The 23,564-nt window shown below is 60.3% G+C and overlaps 3 protein-coding genes across 4 annotated transcripts; 2 read left to right on the top strand and 1 right to left on the bottom strand.

Annotated features, from left to right (window-relative positions):
- Window positions 1–82: 82 nt before the first annotated feature.
- TEKT4 (tektin 4) lies at window positions 83–6,004 on the top strand (the record flags this gene model as incomplete). Of its 2 annotated transcripts, none has more annotated exons than XM_079718748.1 (6): window positions 83–601; window positions 2,671–2,741; window positions 3,067–3,210; window positions 3,846–4,068; window positions 4,790–4,944; window positions 5,788–6,004. In XM_079718748.1, 6 exons carry the CDS (start codon window positions 83–85, stop codon window positions 6,002–6,004), a joined length of 1,329 nt encoding a protein of 442 aa, XP_079574874.1. The 2 variants fall into 2 exon arrangements, with proteins under 2 accessions (XP_079574874.1, XP_079574873.1); XM_079718747.1 differs by having other exon boundaries at window positions 83–616.
- A 3,021-nt stretch (window positions 6,005–9,025) lies between these two features.
- On the top strand, window positions 9,026–10,592 carry C1QTNF8 (C1q and TNF related 8; the record flags this gene model as incomplete). Its single annotated transcript, XM_079718973.1, has 3 exons — window positions 9,026–9,058; window positions 9,666–9,837; window positions 10,042–10,592. 3 exons carry the CDS (start codon window positions 9,026–9,028, stop codon window positions 10,590–10,592), a joined length of 756 nt encoding a protein of 251 aa, XP_079575099.1.
- An 11,098-nt stretch (window positions 10,593–21,690) lies between these two features.
- Window positions 21,691–22,788, bottom strand: SSTR5 (somatostatin receptor 5; the record flags this gene model as incomplete). Its single annotated transcript, XM_079718488.1, has 1 exon — window positions 21,691–22,788. The coding sequence occupies one exon, from the start codon at window positions 22,786–22,788 to the stop codon at window positions 21,691–21,693; it is 1,098 nt and encodes a 365-aa protein (XP_079574614.1).
- Window positions 22,789–23,564: the final 776 nt, after the last annotated feature.

The following is a 23,564-nucleotide window of genomic DNA, read 5'->3' as shown; positions in this document are numbered from 1 at the left end:
GGACAGAGTGGCCGGAGCTGCCCTGCTGACCGTGCTGAGCGGCCCTCCTCCCTCTCCCCCCCACCCCGTGCCCGGGCGCACCATGGCGCAGACAGATATACTTCTGACCAAGGAGCCCGCCCCGCAAACGGTGCCAGCATGCCAGCTACCCCGCAAGCTGTACGATGTGGCCCGAAACACAGGCACCCACACGTCCTCGGGCCTGGCCACCGCTGGCTTCCGCACGGCCAAGTACCTGGTGGATGAGTGGTTCCAGAACTGCTATGCCCGCTACCACCAGGCCTTCGCCGACCTCGACCAGTCGGAGCGGCAGCGCCATGAGAGCCAGCAGCTGGTGGCCGAGACTGAGGCGTTGGCGCAGCGCACGCAGCAGGACTCCACGAAGAAGGTGGGCGAGCGCCTGCAGGACATGCACTGCTGGAAGTCGGAGCTGCAGCGCCAGGTGGAAGAGCTGGTCGCAGAGACTGACCTGCTGCTGGCCCAGAAGCAGCGGCTGGAGCGCACCCTGGATGCCATGGCCGTGCCCTTCTCCATAGCCACCGACAACCTGCAGTGCCGGGAGTGCCGCCAGCACCCCGACCTTGTGCGTGACTGCGTGGAGATGGAGTTGCTGAAGGTTCGGCCCCTCCCAGCCCCCAGAACTGCAGACCGGGCCGCCCCACCTCTCCCCAGGAAGCATGACCTACCCTGGGCTGAGAGTGGGCACCCGTGTGCCCCCACGACATGGCTGGCAGAGGCCTTGGTGCCCATGTACCACGTGGCTGCACAGAGGCACAGGGAGCCTGCTCCCCTCGGCACACGCAGGGACACACAAGCACATGCCCAGGCGCAGAGAAGGTGGCTCTGCTTGTAGGTGGGGGACCAGAACCGACTGGGGGCGCCCCGGCTGGGGGCAGGGGCAGGGCTCAGACCGCCCAGGGGGGAGGTGCCGTCTCTGGTCCCAGGAGGGTGCCAGGTCTGGCCTTCCCACAGTCTGGTCCTTATAGTGGGTGCTGGGCAAGGCCTTGCTCCCTGCAAAGTGGGCCCAGCCAGGACATGCTGGGTTGGAGGCACTGTGGCCTGGGGGCAGGTCCCAGCATGGGGGTTGAGCATGGTTGGGGGCAGGGGCTGGACTTTCGTGCTTATCCACTCACCCGAGCCCCGGGTCCAGGGTTCCTGCTCTGCCCCCTGCCCCATTATGGCTCCCATGTGGGGGTGAGGCAGGGCCCAGGCCGTGGCAGCATTCATACCTGGAATGTGTACTGGGACGTTTGTCTGAGGCTGAGACAGTTAGAGGCCACTGAGGCAGGGTGGGGCCTGGCCAGATCCCCATAAGCCCTGATGCCCCTCCACACACCCCTGAAAACCAGGAAGGGCCTGAGCTGAGCCCCAGGAGTGGCTAACTGAGGTTGGGATGTGGTTGGGTCATGGTGGTGCCTGCACCCACTGTGCAGTCCCTCAGTCACCCCTGGGTCCTGGCACCTGCTGAAGAGCCCCTTTGGTCACCCTGGATCATGCAAATTAAGCCTGACCCTGAGTTCCCAGAGGCAGAGCCCCCCATGCCCCACCCCCCATGCCCGTGTTGGAAATCCAGCCTCAGACCAGTGTGCAGGCGTGGATGGGATAAAGGTGGGGTGGGGGCTACATGCATCCCACAAAGAGCCCTTTCCCCTCCAAACCTGGCAGGACCTGTCCTTGGGGAAGCCCCCAAAGTATCAGGGAGTCGCCCAGCCCAGGCCCCTGATGCTGGCAGGGAAGAGCCTCACCTGCGAACAGGCTGTAGGCCACAGGCACTCATGAGATATGGGGGAGACAGCCAGCCAGCCCAGGTGCCTGGGGACCCCCTGAAAACCCCAAGCTCAGGCCAGAATCTTGAATACCTCCTCCTAGCCCTAGGCCCATCCTCTGTCCCCGCAACACCGCACCCTCACACTCATTCACTCAAGAAACTCCCAAGGCTCTGGGAGTGAACCCTCTGCCCTGAGCCAGGTCCCCTGCCCAGCAGTACATGGACAACAAAGGGGCCAGGACAGGGAGATGGACCCACGGGTCAGAACTGGGCACATAGGGTTTAGAGCCCGACAGAGGAGAAAATTCAAATCAGGGGGAAAGAGTTTTTCCTGCCCAGAAAATGAAACTGTCAGGGTAGCAGGAGGAAACACAGGGTTTCCCCTTGTGTCCTTTGTCTGGGTAAGGCCTCTCTGAGCCCAAGGCCCCAAGGGGCAGCCCCAGGGGGGTTCCTGGTCCCCAGTGGCTGGGGTCCTCAAAGGCTGTCGCCAGGCTGTCCAGGGGCCAGTGGGCAGGCTAGTGGGCAGGCTGGTGCCCTCAGTGTCTTGGGCAGGCTGCAGGGGTGGCCCCAGAGCCCAGGGGGTGCTAAGTGCCCAGCAAGTGAGAACCACTTCTGGGTGATCCTCCCCACAGCCCATAGAAGCCCCCAGAAGAAAAGACCCGCTGCACCACCCCAAACATCCCAGAATAAATCCGTCAAGAAAGCCAGGCTCATCTCCCATTTCCACGAAAGAAGCTGGGGGCCAAGACCACCAGCAGAGGTCAGGTGCTGGCAGAGCCCCCAGTTCCACTGGGGGTCACCCCAAATCTCAGCTCCTCCTAGAGGTTTGAGAGGCTGCCTGTGGGCCCCACCAGCCTGGCTGTCATCAGACTCTCACCAGGGACGGGGGTCTTCTTCCCCAGGAGGCAGACCTCATCCGGAACATTCAGGAGCTCCTGAAAAGGACCATGATGCAGGTCGTGAACCAGATTCGGTGGGTCTGGGTGGCCTCTAGGGCTGCCCTCGGGATATCCCCTTACCCCTCAGGCTAGCTATGGGCAGGAAGTTGGGGTGACCCGGCCCTGAGGCTCAGAGAATTGAGGGATTGTCCCCAGTCATAGCCAGGAGCAAGGGGCTGGGTGGAAGCACTGGGCAGGTGGGGGTGGCAGATTCCTGCATGGCCAAGGGGCCTGGGCATCCAGAACCCAGGCCAGCATCCCAGAGCCCACCCTGCCGCTTGGGGGGCTTACCCGGCCCTGCGCCCAGGTGGACCCAGCTCCCCACCCGCACAGACGGCAGGCCCTGCCCGCTCTCCCCAGGATGAATCACGAGCACAAGGAAACGTGCGAGATGGACTGGTCCGACAAAGTGGAGGCCTGCGACATCGATGAGGCCTGCTGCCGCTACCACAACCAGAGCACCGACTTGCAGTTCTACCCACACTCCGCCAAGTTTGAGGAGAGGTGGGGTCTTCCGCAGGGGCTGTGCACAAACGCCCCGCCCCCACCTGCGAGATCCCACCTGGGCTCCTAGTTCCTCCGCTGGGGGTCCTTTGTGCAGCTCTTCTGCTCCTGGGGATGGGCAGGCGAGCGCGACCTCCGCCCAAGTGCCCGGCACACACGGTTCACCACAAGGGCTGGGGTTTGCGAGGGAGGCAGTACCCAGGGTGGGGGGCCGCCTGAGGCAGGGCGGCTGACTGCAGCTCCGCATAAGGCCGGCAGGGGGCGCTGGGCCACCACCCATTGCAACACAGCCCCGGGGTGGCGCAGGGCCCAGGGACGTAGGAGGCACTGGAGAGCGGGAACCACCGGGGGGCGCAGGAAGCACGGAAGACACGGAGTGGGGAGCTGGGGGCGCGGGGCTAGTGGGGCGGAGCTGGGGGAGCAGGAGGCCCGGGGAGCGCGTGGGGAGGCGCTCCGGGTGGCGCGTGGGGCGGGGCGAGGAGTGGCGCTAGGACTGGGGCGCCACTCCCCAGTCCACTTTATGCTGGGGCGCAGGGGACATCGGGCGCGGCAGGTGCGGGGAGGCCCTGGTGCAAACCGGAGCCATTGGCAGGTGCCCCCACCGACCGCGGTGCCCGCCCACTCCCTGCCCGCAGTGCCTCCACGCCCGAGACCTGGGCCAAGTTCACGCAGGAAAACCTGTACCGCGCCGAGCGCGAACGCCTGGCCTCAGTCAACTTGCGGAAGCTCGTCGACTGCATCCTGCAGGACACATCCGAGGACTTGCGGCTGCAGTGCGACGCCGTGAACCTGGCCTTCGGGCGGCGCTGTGAGGAGCTGGAGGACGCGCGCCACAAGCTGGAGCACCACCTGCGCAAGGTGGGGCCGCCCCGGCCACGCCCATCCCACATCAGACCACGCCCACTCCGCAGCCAGGCCACTCCCAGCCCACGACCTGACCTCGCCCAGGGCATCCTCTAGGGCTGGACATCCCCTGGTAACCACAGAGAAAGACCAGGCCCAGACCGGGTAACCCAGACCACCCCTCCCCCACTGGCCACTATGCCTTTGTCACGACTTGGCCTGGCTCCTGCCCATCTTGAGGGACCCCTGAGGCAGGGCCCCCACTCCTCCCTGGGCCCTCATGAAGCTGATGAGAAACCAAGTGACATTTGGGGGTGGTGGCATTGTCACTGGAGTGACTGACCAGGGGGTGCTGCAAGCAGGAGCAAGGAGGGTGGAAGGAGGTGGGGCCTGGCTGCCTAGTGGGGTGTCCCCGGTGCTGGCCCCTGGCCTGGCAGGGCTCTGACCCTAAGCTCTCAGGGTGACCTTTGCTGCCTTTGTCTCTCAAGCTCCAGACCAGGGTCGGGGGCTGGTGACCACAGGGCTGGGGGCTCTCAGGCCAGAGCTGCTGTGCCACAAGCTTTGCTGTCCTCACCGTCCCCAGGCCTCTGGGTGCCCACGGGAGGGCCGAGGTGGCCGTGCACATCCTCCCTGCCTCCACTCCTCCCCCAGAGCCAGCGGACAGAGCCGCCTGCTCGACGTGGCACAGGGCTTGGGGTGCGGTGGGGGAGACCCACAGGGACTGTCCTGTGTGCAGACACTGCGGGAAATCACGGACCAGGAGCACAATGTCGCAGCGCTGAAGCAGGCCATCAGGGACAAGGAGGCGCCTCTGAAAGTGGCCCAGACCCGCTTGTACCAGCGTTCCCACCGGCCCAACGTGGAGCTGTGCCGAGACGCTGTCCAGTTCAGGTGCCTGTCGCTGCTGGGGCTGTCCTGGGCTGGGCCTGGTCACCAACCACCATAGGGCGCCGTCCACCCGCCTCCAGGCTTTCCTCAGCCTCTGGGGCCCCCTTGAACCCCTCCCCCCACCCCCGCACACAGCCCTGCAGATGTGAAGAGGAAAGACATTGGGCCCCACACAAGCACAACACACACACACACACACACACACACACACACACACACACACACGGTTCCCACGTCCCCAATCCTGCCCCAGCATGACTGGATGCTATGCGTCCCTTGGGGGACACTGTGCCAGGCTCCTAGTGCCAGGGGCGGCCACACTCCCTGCTTCACCCTGGTGAGGAATCTCAGGGTCTGGGAGGCAGAGGTCCCCAGGCCACACGGCTGCCCTGACCATCCTGCTCGTGGCCGTCCACACCTCCAATGTCACGGTGGACACACATCCCCGGCTTGAGGCGTAAGTGGGGTCACATCTTCTGTTTTCTAACTTATTGAGCTCGCAGTCGCCTTGTAAGCAGAAGTGCCCCTGCCTTGGGCATCCCTCTTTCCCTGTCCCTCAACTCCTTCAGAAAACTGGGGCCTCACTCGCCTCCAGTGGCGCCCATCTCACTTCCAGATGCCAGGAATAGAGGAATAGAAGTTCATGTGGTGTCCTGGCCCGGCCCTCTCCCAGTGTGGCTGCTGGGTTTCCCTCTGGGCCTTTTGGGGGCCCTTCTATGGCCAAATGTCTTGACCAAGACCCCCAACAAGGGCCCCCAGCCTTTGACCTTGGGCCTCGCTCTCCCCACCCAGAAGGCCAGGCGTCCCAGGGCAGCCCCAACTCACCCCTTCCTCCCACCCCCGCAGGCTGATGAGCGAGGTAGAGGAGCTGAACCTGTCCCTGGCGGCTCTGAGGGAGAAGCTTCTGGAAGCAGAGCAGTCCCTGCGCAACCTGGAGGACACGCGCATGAGCCTGGAGAAGGACATCGCTGTCAAGACGAACAGCCTCTTCATCGACCGCCAGAAGTGCATGGCCCACCGCACCCGCTACCCCACAGTCCTCCAGCTGGCCGGCTACCAGTGACCGGGCGGGCACCCCGGCAGGTGCAGGGACCCGTCTCCCCCTCAAATAAAGAGCATGTTAGCTTTCTACTCTGAGAGTGTACCTGGACAGGTGGGCTTTGCCTGTGGACCCCACGTTTCAGCCATGGGGGGCCAGGGGTCTCCTGCTTGGGGCACCCCCAGTCACCACCTGGGGAGAGGGGTCAGCCAAGAACCGTCGAGGCCCCCCCTCATTGCTCACTGCTGACCACACGGGGCACAGCCAAAGCATCGACAGTTTCTCTGCCCACCTGGGCCACCTGCTGGATGCTTCAGAGGGGGTGTCACCTCCTGTCACCACTTGTCACAGGCTCTGGTGGCCGCAGTGATAACTGAAGCCCCGCTCCTTTTCCTCCATGTGCCTTGGACGCTGTCACCGGAGGCCAGCCGGCACTCCCCTCATTAGTGGGCCGTGAGCCTGGAGCAGCGGTGTCAGAACACGCTGCTGGCACAGCTCTCCCCTGAGGGACTTGGCCCCCAGGCTGTGAGGGGCCACGCAGGGCAGGGCCTGGGGCAGTGACCGCCGGGGGAACTGTGGGACCTCTCCCTGCCACCCCACCCAGCACAGGGTGAGCACCAGACCCTGAGCTGGGGGTGGAGGGTCAGGGCTGGAGGGGCCTCCACCCCCAGCACCTTGGTCACCTCTGTGGCCAAGCTCCTCGTCCAGCCCCCTCCTTAGCCAGTAAGTTTGTCAGGCCGGGCTGTGGGCGGATGCGTGAGGGCCACAGAGCCCTGCTGCCCACCTGGCCCCACACCCTGTGTCCATGGCTCTGGGCAGAACTGGCACAGCATCAGGGGCTCCCCCCAAGCAGGGCCAGGTGCTCTCACGGTGGCCATGAGGCCCTCTCACTGTGCCCCCTGGGGACGAGCACCAGGCTACTGGCCCCTCGCCCATGGCAGCTCATCAACAGGACTCGGGAAGTGTCCATTAAGAGGCTGGGAGATAATAACTCGGCCGCATGTACGCCAGCCACTCAGACCCCCATTACCGCCTGAGGCCGAGGCGGGCTGGCTGTGTAGCACAGCGTCCCCATCAGCGGCTACCAGGGCCTCCTTGTCCCCGCGCCCCACCCCTGCTGGGTGGCTGCTAATGGGGAGCTAAGTGGAGGTGCTGTGCGAAGGTCATTATCTCCAAAGCTGGGAGGGCGCGCGGGCACAGCCCCAGGGGGCCGGGCACTCATTGCCTGCAATTGTCTTATGACCACCCGTGAGGCTGGAAATTTTGTCCCCTTGTAGAGACAAATGACCAGGCCCTGGAGCTGATGGGTAGCTCTGGGGGAGCCAGAGCTGGGGAGTCTGGAGGGTGGCCAGACGGCTACACCGACCCGCAGGGATTCAGCCCCTGCAGGAGTGGGGAGCGGGGAGTCACAGGGGGGGACATCAGGGCCCTGAGGGTGGCTGAAGCCCGTGGCATTTCCATCCACCACAGAGGACACTCTGGCCACTCTGAGTCCACTGGTGCCCATTTAACAGGTTGGGAAACTGAGGTCAGACGCAGGGAGCAGCAGAGCTTGGGCATCTGCCCTTCTCTGGGAGCCCCAGGAGCCCCAGAGACAAAAGTGGGGCAGGCAGAGAGGAGCTTCTGCAGGTTGACTGAGGCCAGTCAGCAGCTCCCGCCGGAGCCTGGACTAACCCAGCCCTGGGTGACGCTTACAGAAAGCCCTCCATCCAGGCCACCCACATCCAGATTCCAGCAGTGGTTGCTGACAAGGCGTGGGAGGCCGCTGAGCCCCACTGGAGTGTGAACTGGCATCTCAGGGAGGCTGGGGGATATCTGGGAACTGGCTCCAGCTGGCATGATCTCCCGACCACAGCCCTCACCAGCTCTGCTCCCCTTCAGCCTGGCACAAGAAGCCCCTCAGTCTTGCCCTCTACCCTCATCCTTGCCCCCTCCCTGGTCATCAGTGAGGAGTGCCAACATGGGGAGCCTGAGGGGAGAGCCAGACCCTGGGCTGTGCCTGCATCTGCAGAGGCAAGAGAGCCAGCCCCAGCTGCCCATGGCCTGTCTTCCGGCACAGCGGTCACAGCTCCCCAGGCCACATCTGTGCCTCCCTCTGCCAGGCAGCCTGGCTTGGTGGTGGTGGTGGGGCGCTTCCCAGGGAGTCACGTCCCCATGCTCAGAGGCTGAGGCGCCAGGCCCTGCCCCTGGACCTAGCATCCAGCTGCTCAGGCCCAGAGCAAGCATGAGGCCAGGCCCTGGTGTGGGCGTAGCCCACGCCTGCCACTGCCCGGGGGGCCCTGTGAGTCATTCCTGCCAGGGGGTTGGCATCACAGGGACACAACTCTTATCCACTGAAAGGCTGGGCTAATGCCGAGGGCCCCCAACACGGTGTCACGGCAGGCCTCTTGCCCCACTGGGCACCGTGACCCTGGGAGGGTGCAGCAGGAGGTGGAGGCAGACACAATGGGCCTGGCCCGACGTTTCTCTCCCATGCTTCACCCAAAAGGCTCAGCCCTCCTGTCCCAGCCAGAGACAGGAGGGCATCACCGTCACCAGGTGGGCTCAGCACAGGCATGGTGGTCTATCTCCCCTGACTTTGGCCTCCAGCCTCCTCACCAGCCTCCCTGGCTCCTCTCTAAGTCACTGTACCCCAGACAGAGGATGGCTGCCAGCTCATGGCTTCACCCCCAACCCCCCAGTCCCAGACACCCCAGGCCCTCAGAGCCACGCTGTGGCCCATGGGCTGTCAGGAGGATACTGGAGCCCCCGTGGCAGGGCTGCACTGACGTTGCGGCAGGTGGCAGGCTGGGCAGTGGGTGGCAGGGCCCCGTGAGCCTCCTGCCCGGGAGCTCTGAAGCTGACCTGAGGCCTGTTGGTCTTGGATGGCCCAGAGGGAAGCCATGGCCACCTGGGGCGGGCATGAAAGAGCTCTTTCATGGGCCACTGGGCAGAGATGCTGGAGACGCCAGGCAGGCAGCAGCACCTGCTCGTGAAATGGTAACAGGGAGGGTGGGGTTGGGTGGGGGTCTTCACAGCCATCCTGAGCAGGGCTAGGTGGCCAGGATGCCCGGGACCCCAGACCTCTGGGGGAACAAGGTAAGGGCCCCAGTAACACAGGCCTGTCTGTGGAGCGGGCTCCCCAGGAGATACCCACTCCTGTAAGGTTCCTCCACAGGAGGAATTCAGGAGGGTCTTGCAGAGTCCAATGGGGCTAGGGGGGTGGGGGAGGATCTGCTAGGCTCTGAGGGGGAGGTGGTGGAGAGGAGGGCTCCCACCTGCCAGGGAAGCTCAGCCTGGGAGTGGGTCTCAGACCTACTATATAAGAAGAAGGACCTCACCCTGGGCTGCAGTCCCCAAGGGCTTCCTGGAAGAGGTAGCCTGAGTCTTTGCTCAGCATGGCTAGGGTACAGGGAAGAGTGAGGACCCCGACCTCACACGCCTGCCCTTGCAGGAGACCAACACTGGCTGAGCCTCTCATACGTACATGGGGAAACCAGGGCAGGCAGGGCCCACTTGCCAGGGAAACTGAGGCCCAAATGATGTGGAGCTCACCCAGGGCCCCCCAGCAGCTGCTGGTTGAGCTGGAAAGTGGAGCCTCCACCTGGCATGGATGAGCCAGGTGTCAGGCAGGGTCTCTCGAAGGAGAGGAGGTGGAGGCAAGAGGCCTAGGACTGGTAGGGCTTAAAGACCATCTTACCCACAGATGGGTGGGGGCCACATGGGGGCCAGGGGGCACCCTGAAGGCTGGATGGAGGCCACACTGAGGTTGGATTTGGTTACCAACTTCCCAGGCCTCTCCTCCTTCAAAACCCAGTTCAGACAGTTCCTCTGGCAGCTACTGGACCCCCATCATCCCCGCTGTCCTAGCCGTCCCCGTGTGACCATCTGCACAGGCCTCAGAACTGCCAGGACCTTAGGGTGTGGCTTCTTTCTCATTGCCCCGTGGAGGGCGGGTTAGCGCCCACCTGACAGATGAGACTGAGGCTCGCAGAGGTGAGGTCACTTGCAAGGCCGTGTGGCCAGAGACTCTGACCCTTGAAACCTTCACCAAGGGCTTCCCCTTACCGCCACCCCTGCAGGTGAAAAGGGTGAAGCGGGGGTCAGAGGCTGCTCCAACAGGAGCAGGAAGGAGGGCCCACCCAGCTCCCGGGGCCTCCGTGGCCACAAGGGCCAGAAGGGGCAGGTGGGGCCGCCGGGCACCCTGTGCCAGCATGCCTACGTGGCCTTCTCGGTGGGCCGGCCAGAGGGGCTGCACAGCACCGATGCCCTCCAGGCTGTGCCCTTCGACACGGAGCTGGTGAATCTGGACGGTGCCTTCGACCTGGCCTCCGGCCGCTTCCTCTGTGCCGTGCCCGGCGTCTACTTCCTGAGCCTCGACGTGCACACCTGGAATTACAAGGAGATGTACCTGCACATCACGTGCAACCGGCGGGCCGCAGCCGTGCTGTATGCGCAGCCCAGCGGGCGCAGCATGATGCAGACACAGAGCCTGCTGCTGGTGCTGGCTGCAGGTGACGCTGTCTGGGTGCGCGTGTTCCAGAGGGACGGCGACAACGCCATCTACAGCGAGCGCGGTGACCTCTACATCACCTTCAGCGGCCACCTGGTCAAGCCGGACGCTGAGCTCTAGCAGCCCCCACGCCACATCCAGCCCTCAACTGCGGTCATTCCCGGAGCCCCGCAGCCCAGGACTGATGCCAGCTGAGATGGAGCACCAACTGCGTGCAGACTCTGAGCTGAGCACAGGGGTGTGGCAGGAGCAGGACAGACCCGGGCCTGCCCTGCTGGAGATGACACAGACGAAGGTTTCACACCAAGACATTCAGGATGCAGACCCTTGTTCTGGGTGTGTGGTGGGTGGGGGATGGGGCGTGGGCCGGAGCACCTCCACACGTGATGGCGTTTGCTCCCCTGGTCGAGCTACCTATTCTGCATATAAAGGCTCTGCCAGGAACCACTGCCATGGAGAGCTTTACAAAGCACCTATTGGGTGCCGGGCTGGTTGCTAGGGAGGCTGCAGGGTAGGGGGGGAAGGGGGTTAAGTGTAGATGCCGGCCCTCCTGGAGCCAACTCTAGCCGGAAGCATGATGGATTCCAGGGTGTTCGAGGGCAGCAGAGGCCACAAGACAGGATGAAATGGAGCAGGTTAGGGTACTGGCCCGGCCGGGATGGGTCTTGTCCTTGGTGAACATGCCACCAGCCGTGGTGGGCTGATTTTCTGGGGCTCAGCATCCCCTTGTCTGTCTGGAATGGGCTGGAAGGGGGAGGAAGCTCATACCTGGATGTGCACCTGAGCCTGGGGAGCCCCAGACCCCCACGGTGTCACCTCCTACTTAGGTGTGCTGATGCTGGGCCTGGCGGCAACAGGAAGTGACCAGGCTGGCCTCGTCCCTGCGGCCGGGTGTGGATGGAGTTTGGCCATGCTTACTCCACAGGAAGCCCCTGTCCACCCCACGGTCGGAGCCACCAGGCTACCCCACCCTCGAGTCCACTCCGAATCTTTCCTTTCCTGCCATGTGTCCTCCGGCCACCCTGGGACCTTCTGTCCAGTCCCTGTGGCCCCATCACCTGCCGCCTCCCCTCTGGCCCTCCCCTGGCATCCCCTCCTGCAGCTGCTCCCTTCCGAATGAGGATTCTGGGCCAGTGAGGCTGCTGGGGCCCTGGCAAGAGCAGCGTCTGGAATCACCAGAGCCTGGCGAGCTGGCTGAGGCCCCAGGCCATGCAGAGGTGGCTGGAGCTGCAGGCTGGCTGGGCTGAGCTGGCCAGGGCCTTCCAGGTGCTGGACAGGCATGGGGGTTTCCACCTCAGGGTCTCGGGCCCACAGAACGCTGGCCTGGCTGATCCTGTCTCCTCATCACATCCTACCCCGGCCCCCACTCCTTCCCACCAGGAGCCCAAAGCATCCTGAGATGGATCTCTGACTGGCTGGGGGCCCCACATCCACCTGGCCCTGGCAGATCCTCTCCAGATCATCATCAGCTGATGGAGGAGGTGGGGAGGGGGTGGGGGCCCACTCGTCCTTTTCACAAACAGGCACCTCCTTGTCCCCAGGGAGGGGACACAGCTGGGAACACAGTGACCCTCCTCTGCCACCACGGAACTCAGTTATCCCTCAGGAGCATCAACCCTGAGTGAGACTGGAGCCAGGAACGTCCCACACCCACCCGTGAACAGCAGAGCCCACCCTCCCAAACACACAGGCCAGGACAGGCCACGCCCTTGACAGGTGGGGAAACTGAGGTCTGGCAAGGGGGTGTAGACCCCCAAGCCTGTGTGGGCTGGGAGCTGGTCCCCTCCATGGACTGGGCTGTCTCCCCTAGTATGGCCTGGGACAGAGGGGGAGGCAGGAGATGGGTCCCCACTGTGGAGGGGCTGCTGGGACTCCCTGTCTGCAGGGGGAGGGGGCTTTTTTCTTTAACATCTTTATTGGAGTATAATTGCTTTACAACGGTGTGCTAGTTTCTGTTTTATAACAAAGTGAATCAGCTATACATATACATATATCCCCATATCTCCTCCCTCTTGCATCTCCCTCCCGCCCTCCCTATCCCACCCCTCTAGGAGGTCACAAAGCACCGAGCTGATCTCCCTGTGCTATGCGGCTGCTTCTCACTAGCTATCTATTTTACATTTGGTAGTATATATAAGTCCATGCCACTCTCTCACTTTGTCCCAGCTTACCCTTCCCCCTCCCTGTGTCCTCAAGTCCATTCTCTACGTCTGCATCTTTATTCCTATCCTGCCCCTAGGTTCTTCAGAACCTTTTTTTTTTTTTAGATTCTATATATATGTGTTAGCATACAGTATTTGTTTTTCTCTTTCTGACTTACTTCACTCTGTATGACAGACTCTAGGTCCATCCACCTCACTACAAGTAACTCAATTTCATTTCTTTTTATGGCTGAGTAATATTCCATTGTATATATGTGTCACATTTTCTTTATCCATTCATCTGTGGATGGACACTTAGGTTGCTTCCATGTCCTGGCTATTGTAAATAGAGCTGCAATGAACATTGTGGTACCTGACTGTTTTTGAATTATGGTTTTCTCAGGGTATATGCCCAGTAGTGGGACTGCTGTGTCGTATAGTAGTTCTATTTTTTTTGTAAGGAACCTCCATACTGTTCTCCATAGTGGCTGTATCAATTTACATTCCCACCAACAGTGCAAGAGGGTTCCCTTTTCTCCACACCCTCTCCAGCAGTTATTGTTTGTAGAGTTTTTGATGATGGCCATTCTGACTGGTGTGAGGTGATACCTCATTGTAGTTTGGATTTGCATTTCTCTAATGATTAGTGATGTTGAGCATCCTTTCATGTGTTTGTTGGCAATCTGTATATCTTCTTTGGAGAAATGTCTATTTAGGTCTTCTGCCCATTTTTGGATTGGGTTTTTTGTTTTTTTGATATTGAGCTGCATGAGATGCTTGTAAATTTTGGAGATTAATCCTTTGTCAGTTGCTTCATTTGCAAATATTTTCTCCCATTCTGAGGGTTATCTTTTGGCCTTGTTTATGGTTTCCTTTGCTGTGCAAAAGCTTTTAAGTTTCATTAGGTCCCATTTGTTTACTTTTGTTTTTATTTCCATTTCTCTTGGAGGTGGGTCAAAAAGGATTTTGCTGTGATTTATGTCATAGAGTGTTCTGCCTATGTTTTCCTCTAAGAGTTTGATAGTTTCTGGCCTTACATTTAGGTCTTTAATCCATTTTGAGCTTATTTTTGTGTATGGTGTTAGGGAGTGTTCTAATCTCATACTTTTACATGTAGCTGTCCCGTTTTCCCAGCACCACTTATTGAAGAGGCTGTCCTTTCTCCACTGTACATTCCTGCCTCCTTTATCAAAGGTAAGGTGACCATATGTGCGTGGGTTTATCTCTGGGCTTTCTATCCTGTTCCATTGATCTATATTTCTGTTTTTGTGCCAGTACCATACTGTCTTGATTACTGTAGCTTTGTAGTATAGTCTGAAGTCAGGGAGACTGATTCCTCCAGCTCTGTTTTTCGTTCTCAAGAGTGCTTTGGCTATTCGGGGTCTTTTGTGTTTCCATACAAATTGTGAAATTTTTTGTTCTGGTTCTGTGAAAAATGCCAGTGGTAGTTTGATAGGGATTGCACTGAATCTGTAGATTGCTTTCGGTAGTATAGTCATTTTCACAATGTTGATTTTTCCAATCCAAGAACATGGTATATCTCTCCATCTGTTTGTATCATCTTTAGTTTCTTTCATCAGAGTCTTATAGTTTTCTGCATACAGGTCTTTTGTCTCCTTAGGTAGGTAGGTAGGTTTATTCCTAGGTATTTTATTCTTTTTGTTGCAAAGGTAAATGGGAATGTTTCCTTGATTTCTCTTTCAGATTTTTCATCACTAGTGTATAGGAATGCCAGAGATTTCTGTGCATTAATTTTGTATCCTGCTACTTTACCAAATTCACTGATTAGCTCTAGTAGTTTTCTGGTAGCGTCTTTAGGATTCTCTATGTATAGTATCATGTCATCTGCAAACAGCGACGGCTTTACTTCTTTTCCAACTTGGATTCTTTTTATTTCTTTTTCTTCTCTGATTGCTGTGGCTAAAACTTCCAAAACTATGTTGAATAATAGTGGTGAGAGTGGACACCCTTGTATTGTTCCTGATCTTAGAGGAAATGGTTTCAGTTTTTCACCACTGAGAATGATGTTGGCTGTGGATTTGTCATATATAGCCTTTATTATGTTGAGGTAAGTTGGGAGGGGGCTTTCTGTCAGCAGCCCACCCCAGGGCCTGGGCCTGCAGCCTCCCTTGAGGGCTGCGATGGTCCCACCAAGGCTGGATCTTGGCCAGCTCTGGACCAGGATAGGGGATCCTGGCGTCCCAGGTATGAGACCCTCGCATTCCACTTGCAGGCCCTACAGCCCCATGAGGAAGCTGAGACTCAGAGGCGTGGGTCCCTGAGCTCAGGCCTGGGCAGGGCAGGCCTGTGACTCCAGACCCCAAGCACAGGCAGGGGTCTGTACCACAAGATGCATAGCATCAGGGTCTCAAAGGGATTCCTGCTCCCAGGAGCCCCAAGGCCCGACTAGGCCCAGCTGTGGCACATGGCAGGTGGCAGCAAGACTCTGGGGGGCTTGTTACAGCCAAGGGGTCGGGGGTTGGAGTAGGACATTCTGACTGGTGATGCCCTAGCCCCACTAGAGACTAGAGGGTGCTGGGTGGGACCTCGGGAAGCCAGAGGGAAGGCTGGGACCCCTTCCCCCCATCCACATCCTGGGACCTGGCCCCTCCCGGGATGCTGAGTTGGGCTGAGAAGCCTCAGGCTGCACTTTGGCCCTTTGGCCTGTGTCCTTTTATGGCTGGAATAGCTGGACACGCCCAAGGTGCTTGGCAACCATCAGGGCATCAGGAGCCACTTCGGAGCGCTAATGGGGGCCGTGGTGGCTGGGAAGTTTCCACTGTAGAGATAAAGGTGCCCGAAGAGGAGTGCAGGGGGTTGGAAGGACCCCAGCGTCCCTCTCTCCTCCCAGGTCCTGGACTCCCCTGCCACCCTGACAGGGACCCAGACCCACTGCGTGCTGCAGGCCAACCTGGCCGGGCGGGGCCAGGAGAGCAGTCCCTGTCCAGCAGCTCCAGACAAAGCCTGGGCTCTTTCTGGCTCCTTGTGTGGCCTCAGCTCCCCTGTCCGGCATCAGGGTGCAGAGCCCTCCATGCTGCACTGGGCCCTGAGGGTGCAGGGCTGGGGTGGGCATTCCCATGAAGGCTTCAGACCCCATGGCTGCTCGGCCTCCCTCTCACTCTGTCCATGGTGCCTGGAAGGGAGGTGCTGGGGCAGCTTGGCTGAGCCTCCCGGGACAGACCCTGCTCCCAGCTGCTGACCCAGGAGAGCAGAGCAGGTCAGGCCAGAGGGTGTCTGACCAACTCCAAATCCAAGGCCACCCCCCATGCTCAGAGAACCAGGGGCGGGGTGGGGGCTCCCCTTAGTGTGGCTGAGAACCCCTCGGAGGCAGCCGGCCAGAGCCTCAGAGCACAGGGATGTGCCAGGGGACACTGTGGGTGGGTCCAGGGCAAGGCGACGGTGCCTGCATCCCCCCAGCCCAGGTTTATTTAAAAACAGCAACTGAGAACAGGGTGGGATGAGGTGACGTTGTTATCTCTGCAAAGTGATGAGCGGCCCCGAGACTCAGAAATCCGCATGCCCAGGCTGCTGCCCTGACCGCTTAGGAGATGAGAAGGGAAATGGCCCCAATCAGAGCAGCAGCCTCTAGGCACCCTCTGCGGGGCCTCGGTGGAATCAGGACTGGCCTGCTGCAGGAGAAGGAAGCTGGAAAAGACTAGAATACAGGGCAGCCTGAGAGATGGATCCTCCGGGAGCCAGTTTCCCATATCAGTTTATCCATTTGGTGGAATTCCAACAAAACACCCATTTTTAAAACTTGGGTGAAATTCATATACCATAAAATTTACCATTTTGAAGTGAACAATACAGTGGCATTTAGTACATTCACAATGTCGTGCAACCCACATCTCTATCTGGTTCCAGACGTTTTCATCACCCCACAGAAATCCCGAACCCGCGAGCTGGCACTCCCATCCCCACCCCCAGCCCCTGCTTTCTGTCTATGGATTTGCCGCTTCTGGACATTTTGTGTAAGTGGAACCACAAACTCTGTGGCCTCTTGTGTCTGTCCGTGTTGTAGTGTGTGCTGGCACCTCACCCCTTGCCACGGCTGAGGGGTACCCCACTGTGCGGACGGACCACGGTTTGCCTGTTCACCTGCTGATAAACATTCAGGTTGTTCCCACCGTTTGGCTATTGTGGGCAGTGCTATGGTGAACATCTGTGTATAAAACCCATTTTCTAACTTTGTAAAATAGTGTTGAAGGGCGCTTGGAGGAATGGGTAGGCAGGAACCAGCTCAGTTCTGTGTGCTCTCTTGGACATGGAAACAGATTTGGAAGATATGGTGATGAGTGCAGTGACCACCAGGCAGACAACAGGAACCCCCAGAGGCCAGTCACCCAGGAGGCAAGAGCCCGAGGTACCAGCGGGGTTGGGATGAGGGGGCGTTTGCGTTCAAGGGTCACCTCATGGACTAAAGCAGATATTAGTGAAGTAAAGAGTTGTCAGCAATACAACCATTAAAACTATGTGGGACACACACAACGCACAACAGCCAAAAAGTGGGAACATCTAGGTTATCTATCGATGATGAACCGATAAAGTGTTGTTGGTCCCTCCATATACGTTTTATGGAGTGTGTATTGTACCACAACTAAAAAATACGTGGGGGGCCTCCCTGGTGGCGCAGTGGTTGAGAGTCCGCCTGCCGATGCAGGGGATACGGGTTCGTGCCCCGGTCTGGGAGGATCCCATATGCCGTGGAGCGGCTGGGCCCGTGAGCCATGGCTGCTGAGCCTGCGCATCCGGAGCCTGTGCTCCGCAACGGGAGAGGCCACAACAGTGAGAGGCCCGCGTACCACAAAAAAAAAAAAAAAAAATACGTGGGAATATTTAGCTAATTTCTGGATGGGAAAGACATCACTTTTTTTTTTAAAGGAGGAATTTCCCAAGCAGAAGAGGGATAGGTTTGATTTTGTAAAAATAGAAAATATTGTTCTACATCAGTCCTGAAGCCAAAACTCATGACGCTAGGAAGTGCTCCTGCCTTGGGGAGAGCAAGGGTGGGGTTCCTGCCTTCTAACGAGCCCCCAGATGGATGGAGAAATCTTGAGAGGAGAGAGGAGATTCATCCTTGAAGGAAGGAGTGCTCCTTCTATACCGACCACCAAGGGCATCGCGTCCAGATATTGTTTCCAAGCTGCCTGATCACCACCATCATCTGTGTCCCTCAGGGAACCCGTGGGCAGGGCCTCATGGGCCCCAGCAGGGTGGCTCCAGAGGACACATGGGCAGACAGGTCCACTGTCCAGAGGGCTGAGAAGGCCGCAAGCCATGGGTCAGGAGAAGGAAACCCCAGCAGCGCAGCTCATGGGAGCCTTGGTCCCCGCCCTTTTGCATCAGCAGCTTCCAGATCCTGCCTGGTCCCAGGCACCCCTCAGCATGGCCCCTGGGGGCTCAGCTAGGAGGGAGGGTGGGACCCAGGCTCCAGTGTGGGGAGAGGTCGGGGGACTCTGGAAGCTGACCCTCATCCTAGGGCCGCCCTCTCAGGCCTGATGACCACAAGAGCAAGGACCCCTATGGACCAGGCCACCTTTCAGGTGCCCAGCAATGGGAGCCTGGCAGCGTGTGGGAAGGGGGAGGGGAGAGGGTAGGCACTCAGTCCCCAGAATGGCAGCTGCCTTCGGCTGCAGGAGGGCCGTGGGTCTCCTTGTCCTGATAGCCCCATCCCCCACCCCCCAGGTGGTAAAACTACCCGCCCACCCCTCTGCAAAACGTCCTTTAATTAAACCCTCCTCAAACTGCCCAAATGGAGGGGACACCTGTTTCCTGGGGGGCTGGGGGGAGGGTAAAACAAGTGGGGGGCACGGGGAGCCACTCGGGGTGGGAGCAGAAGGGAATCATGGCCAGTCCCCACTGCCCAGCGATCAGGTTCCTCCCTCTGGAGAGCCGGCCCCTGTGGATGGCACCGGGAGGACCATGCCCCTCCCCCTCCTGGGGCGCCCCGGTCCGTACACCCACAGGCCCAGTGCCCTATACCCGGCAGCCACGGTCAGCTGTCTGTGCAGGTGTCACGGAAGAGAGTGGCTGAGAAAGGGCCTCAACGCCCCTCCCCAGAGGCAGGGGCCAGGGGAGGGAGGTTTGCTCAGGCGGAGACCCTGCTGCCCCCAGTGTGGGGACCCACGCAGATGGAGCCCCCAGACTCCCATCAGTGCGGATACGACAAATGCATAGCTGTCACCACCACGTCCAGATATGCAGCCTGAGGGCGTGGGGAGGGGGTGGGCCTGGGACAGGGAGGAGCAAGGGCCCTGGAGAGGGGTGAGAGCTCAGGGAGGGAAGGACGGAGACGGGGACCCCAGTCAGGTTCCTGGACAGTCACTGGACCTTCAAGGTAAGAGCCGCCATCACTCAATCATCAATCAATTATCACATCAATCACTCAGTTATTCATTCAGCAAACACACTTCAGGTTCATGGTGGCCAGACCAGCCCTCAGGAGCCAGGATGGCATGGGCCAGTCTGTACAGGACAGCAGCGGAGGGGAGGCAGCACTGTAGGGTTGGGATCCCCCCATCAGCCAGGATGGAGGGGGGTCACGGACCCAGCAGTCTCTCCAGGTCCTCAGCCCACCCAGTCCTTGAAGTCCAGGGTTCTGCTGGGGCCCTGACAGGTGACCAGCCAAGACCCTATTCTCAACGTCAATCACCTCCCTGACACCCCCAAAGGGTGTCCCAGCTCTCAGCCCCCAGATTCCTGTGGGAAGTTCTTCCTGGTGTCTACCCATGGTCTGCCCTCCTCCTGTCCCAAAATGCCCAAGAGGGTGGGCCCTTCCTGACCCTTCCTCGGGGCCCTATGCAGGGCACCCCTCGCTCAGCCCTCAGTGTGGGCCAGCCTTGGTCTCCCTCACTGTGGGGCTACAATAACGGCTCTACCTGTGGGGGCTGCACCTCCATCACCCACCCCTCCCACCCTGCACCCCCCCTGCCTGGCAAACAGCCCTCCCCATCCCGATCCCAGAGGAGGCCTCACCCTGCCCGGCGGGCCGGATTTCCTGAGTAAGGTCACTCTGGGAGCCACTGGAGCCCAGTGGCCAATAAAACCCATCGATGCGGAGAGAGAGACAGTAAAGCAGGTCACCTCCCGAGGGCATTTGCTCTCCCCGCCCCCCGCCCCACTCAGGGCCTGTGGACCCAGGACCTGCAAGCAGTGTGGTGGCTCTGTGGTCCCCGCAGCTGTGCCCAGCCTGTGCTGGGTGCAGAGGGCAGTGGCCAGTCCAAGCTGCATCCCCAGGCCCACTGTGCCATGTCCACGGCTCCCTGGGCTCACGTTTGTCCTGGAACACTCCTGTCCCCGCTTCCCTACAGGCTCTCAGGGGTGCCTAGTCCTCACTTCCTCCCATTCGGTGTCCCACCCTGGCCTGGGGCTTCAGGGACTGTCCACCCTGGCCAGTCCTGGTCACCAGCTCCCACCCAGACCCAGGGTCCATGGGCTGCCTGGAATCAGCTCCTCCACCCACTGGGTCCATCAGGCTCTGGGCACACATACAGGCACACACATGTCTACACATGCACTCACACACAGGCACACACACTCACAAGCAGACACACGCATACACACCCACACGTTCACACATATATACACACAGGCACATGCACGCACAGAAGCACATACACACACACACTCACACACAGGCACACATGCACACATACTCACACCCCTCACACCCCTCACAGGCAGGACTGGTTCGGTTGCTGCTGGTGTCTGCAGTCCCCAAACGGGCATTCTTGGCTGACGCTACCCTGGGGAGGGAGCTCAAGATGCCAAATCAATTGGGAGAAATTGACCTGGGCAGATATTTCTGAGCCATCTGCTTGCTCCCCAAAATTATTCTGAGTGGATGCACTTTGCATCCGAACCCAGGGGCGGTGGGGAGTGGTTGGTTGAACGAACCTGTTTCTCCCAGGTATCCACCCCTCCCTGGGATGCTGGTCCCCCTAGGGCCGGGCAGGGGCGGCTTTAGTCACCAGCTCCCTGTGAGTCCAATGCCAGGCTTTGTGGCCCCCACCCCCAAGATGGAGCCCAGGAGTGGCAGAGACTCAGCCTGGAGCTCAGGAGGTGGCCGCATTCCCACTTGACCAGGGACGGGGGCAGGGGCCCCAAACGAGCCACCCACTTCCCGCACCCACCAGCCATGGAAGAATCAGATGCATCCCCTGCATCCTCCGGGGCCAAATCCTAACCCTGCCACCCCCAGGAGGCAAGCCAGGGCAGCCCCAGCCCTGTCGCCCCTTTTAGCCGGCTTGTGTACACCTTCCCCTTCCTTATCATCTAAGTGTTCCGCTGCCCACTTCCAGCTGGGTGTTTGCCTATCCCCATCCCAGGCGAGTATGATCCACTTGCTCTGATTTGCACTGGCTTCAATCGGCTCCAGGGACAATATTTGCTCTGGGAAAGAGTCAAACATTTATTCTCTAATTTATTCAGGGAGCGGTTGTCAAACACAAGCGCCCTCATTATGTGATCTCGTTTCCAGGGCTTGGCCTCTGTCTGGGGTCCGTGCCGAGGCCCAGGTAGCGCTGACCCAGGCTTTCCCCTGCCCAGCACGGCTCTGCCTGCTCCCCGCGCTCTCCTGGGGTCGGCATCCTGCTCTGGGCCAACTGAGGACAACTGAGGTGGGGGCGGCACTGGGCAGGGCTGTCTCAGATGGGGGCCTGCAGGTAAGTGACCCCCACATTCTGGTTCTTCTCCTTCCAGCCTCGCAAAGAGGCCCAGGCACCAGGGACCCCAAGGCCTTTCCCAGCGAGGCTGCCAGGGCATCTTCTCTGGGACCCGTTTTCAGACCTGGGGTGTGGGAGGAGCGCATTCTTGGGAGTGGAGAGGACAGGAAGCCGAATTCCTCCAGGGCCTGGCATCTGCATACGCCCCACTCGGCCTGGCCTCTCCAGTCTGCTATTTGCCTTGGGAGGCCGCTCCCCCCACTGCTGTCTGGCTATTTCTCCTCTTCTGCTCCAGTCTCCACCCTTCTCTGGGAAGGAAAGCAGAAGAGGTGGCAGTGGGTTCCTGTACCCTCACCTGCCCCCCCACACACCCAGGAAGGCCTCTCCTGGGGTCCCCTCCCGCGGCCTCTGCGCTCACAGCTTGCTGGTCTGCATGAGCCCGTTGGCCTCGCAGCTGCGTGCGGGCAGCATGGCCTCCTGCAGCCGGCTGCTCTGGCCTGGCCGCGGCTCCGTGGCATCCGCCTCCTCAGTGCGGTAGCTCTTGCGGAGGCACAGAACCTTCCGGAAGCTCTGGCGGAAGTTGTCAGAGAGGAAGCCGTAGAGCAAGGGGTTGGCGCAGCTGTTGGCATAGGACAGCACGACCACAAAGAAGTAGGCGCCAGCGGAGGCGGGCTCCTCGGGCAGCACAAAGGCCAGGTTGACGATGTTGACGATGAAGAAGGGCAGCCAGCAGCCCACGAACACCAGCACCACCACCACCACCATGCGGGTCACCTTGCGCTCTGAGCGCCGCCGCGTGGAGCCCACGCGCATGCCCGACGCCTTCAGCTTCACCACGATGAGCAGATAGCACAGGCAGATGACCAGCAGCGGCCCAAAGAAGCCAAGCACGGACGTGTAGATGATGAAGATGGCGCCCCACAGGCCCACAGGCTCCGGCCAGCTGAGGTTGCAGGTGTTCCACCCCTCCTGGATGTCTGCAAACACCACCAGCGGTAGTGACATGACCAGAGAAAAGGCCCAGACTGCGGCGCTGGCCAGCTTGGCCACCCGAGGGCGGCGCCAGCGGGCGGAGCGGATGGGGTGGACCACGGCCAGGTAGCGGTCCACGCTCATGACGGTCAGGCAGAAGATGCTGGTGAACTGGTTGATGCCGTCCAGCGTCATGACCAGGCGGCAGAGCACGGGGCCGAAGGGCCAGTAGGAGATGGCGTTCTGCGTGGCCACGAAGGGCAGCCCCAGCATGAGGAGCACGTCGGCCACGGCCAGGTTGAGGATGTAGATGTTGGTGACCGTCTTCATCTTGGCGTGGCGCAGTACCACGTAGATGACCAGTGCGTTGCCGCCCAGCCCCACTGTGCACACCAGCAGGTAGAGCACGGGCACCACCACCGCCCGGGCGCCCGGTGAGGGCACCAGCCCCGCCAGCGTCCCATTCTCGCCGCCGCTGCCTGTGGCTGCCGAGGAGGCATTCCAGCTGGTCAGTGGGGAGGCTGGGAACAGAGGCTCCATCGTGGCTGCCGCGGGCAGGGCAGGGTGAGCGGGAGCGCCGGGCGCATCCACTGCAAGAGAATGAAGGACACGGAGCGACTGACCAGGAGGGTGTCTCCCCTGAGCCCAGCCCCACTGGCCCGGGAGGCGCAGGATTACCCCATGGCGCCAGGTAAACACGATTACTCATGTTCAACTGGGCCGGGAATCACATTAAGCAAATTGTTCGGAAAACAAGCCCAGAGAGGAAGGAGCAGCAGGACAGCTGCTGTGGGGGCAATGGGCAGACAGCCCTGTGAGCCCAGACGCCGTCTGTCGATACCACGATGGCTCCCAGAGACCTGACCGTCCCTCTCCACCCCAATGCCCCCCTTCCCGGCTCACCCATGGCCACTCTCGAGTCTGTGGCTGGCACCGTCTCGCTGAGGCCTCGTGGAGTCCTGGGGGTGGCACTGATACACCCAACTCGCAGATAAGGGACTAAGGACGGTGGGAGTCACCTCCCTGGGGACTTGGACAGGTGGAGAGGGGTCGGGGAGGGATAAGGAGGCTGAAACATCGGCTGGGCACCGCAAGCCCAGGCCAGCCAGAAGTGCAGTGACACCGGCCAGGCCCACTCTCCTGGGTGACCCCAAAGCTGGACTCTGGGTTGCCTCCTGGAACCATCGGAGGGTGCCGGGCCTTCCGTGTGGTTGAAAAACCAGAACTCAGGCTGCAGAGGCTCTGTCAGCGTCCAACTGGTGAGCCATGTCCGTGTCACCCTAGCAAAGCCCCAGCCGCATGGCCAAGAGGAGCTG

Source organism: Hyperoodon ampullatus (assembly GCF_949752795.1).
Source record: "Hyperoodon ampullatus genome assembly, chromosome: 14".
Lineage (NCBI taxonomy): Eukaryota > Metazoa > Chordata > Mammalia > Artiodactyla > Ziphiidae > Hyperoodon > Hyperoodon ampullatus.
The sequence above is the reverse complement of the archived record's forward strand: the minus strand, read 5'-3'. Positions and strand labels throughout refer to the sequence as shown.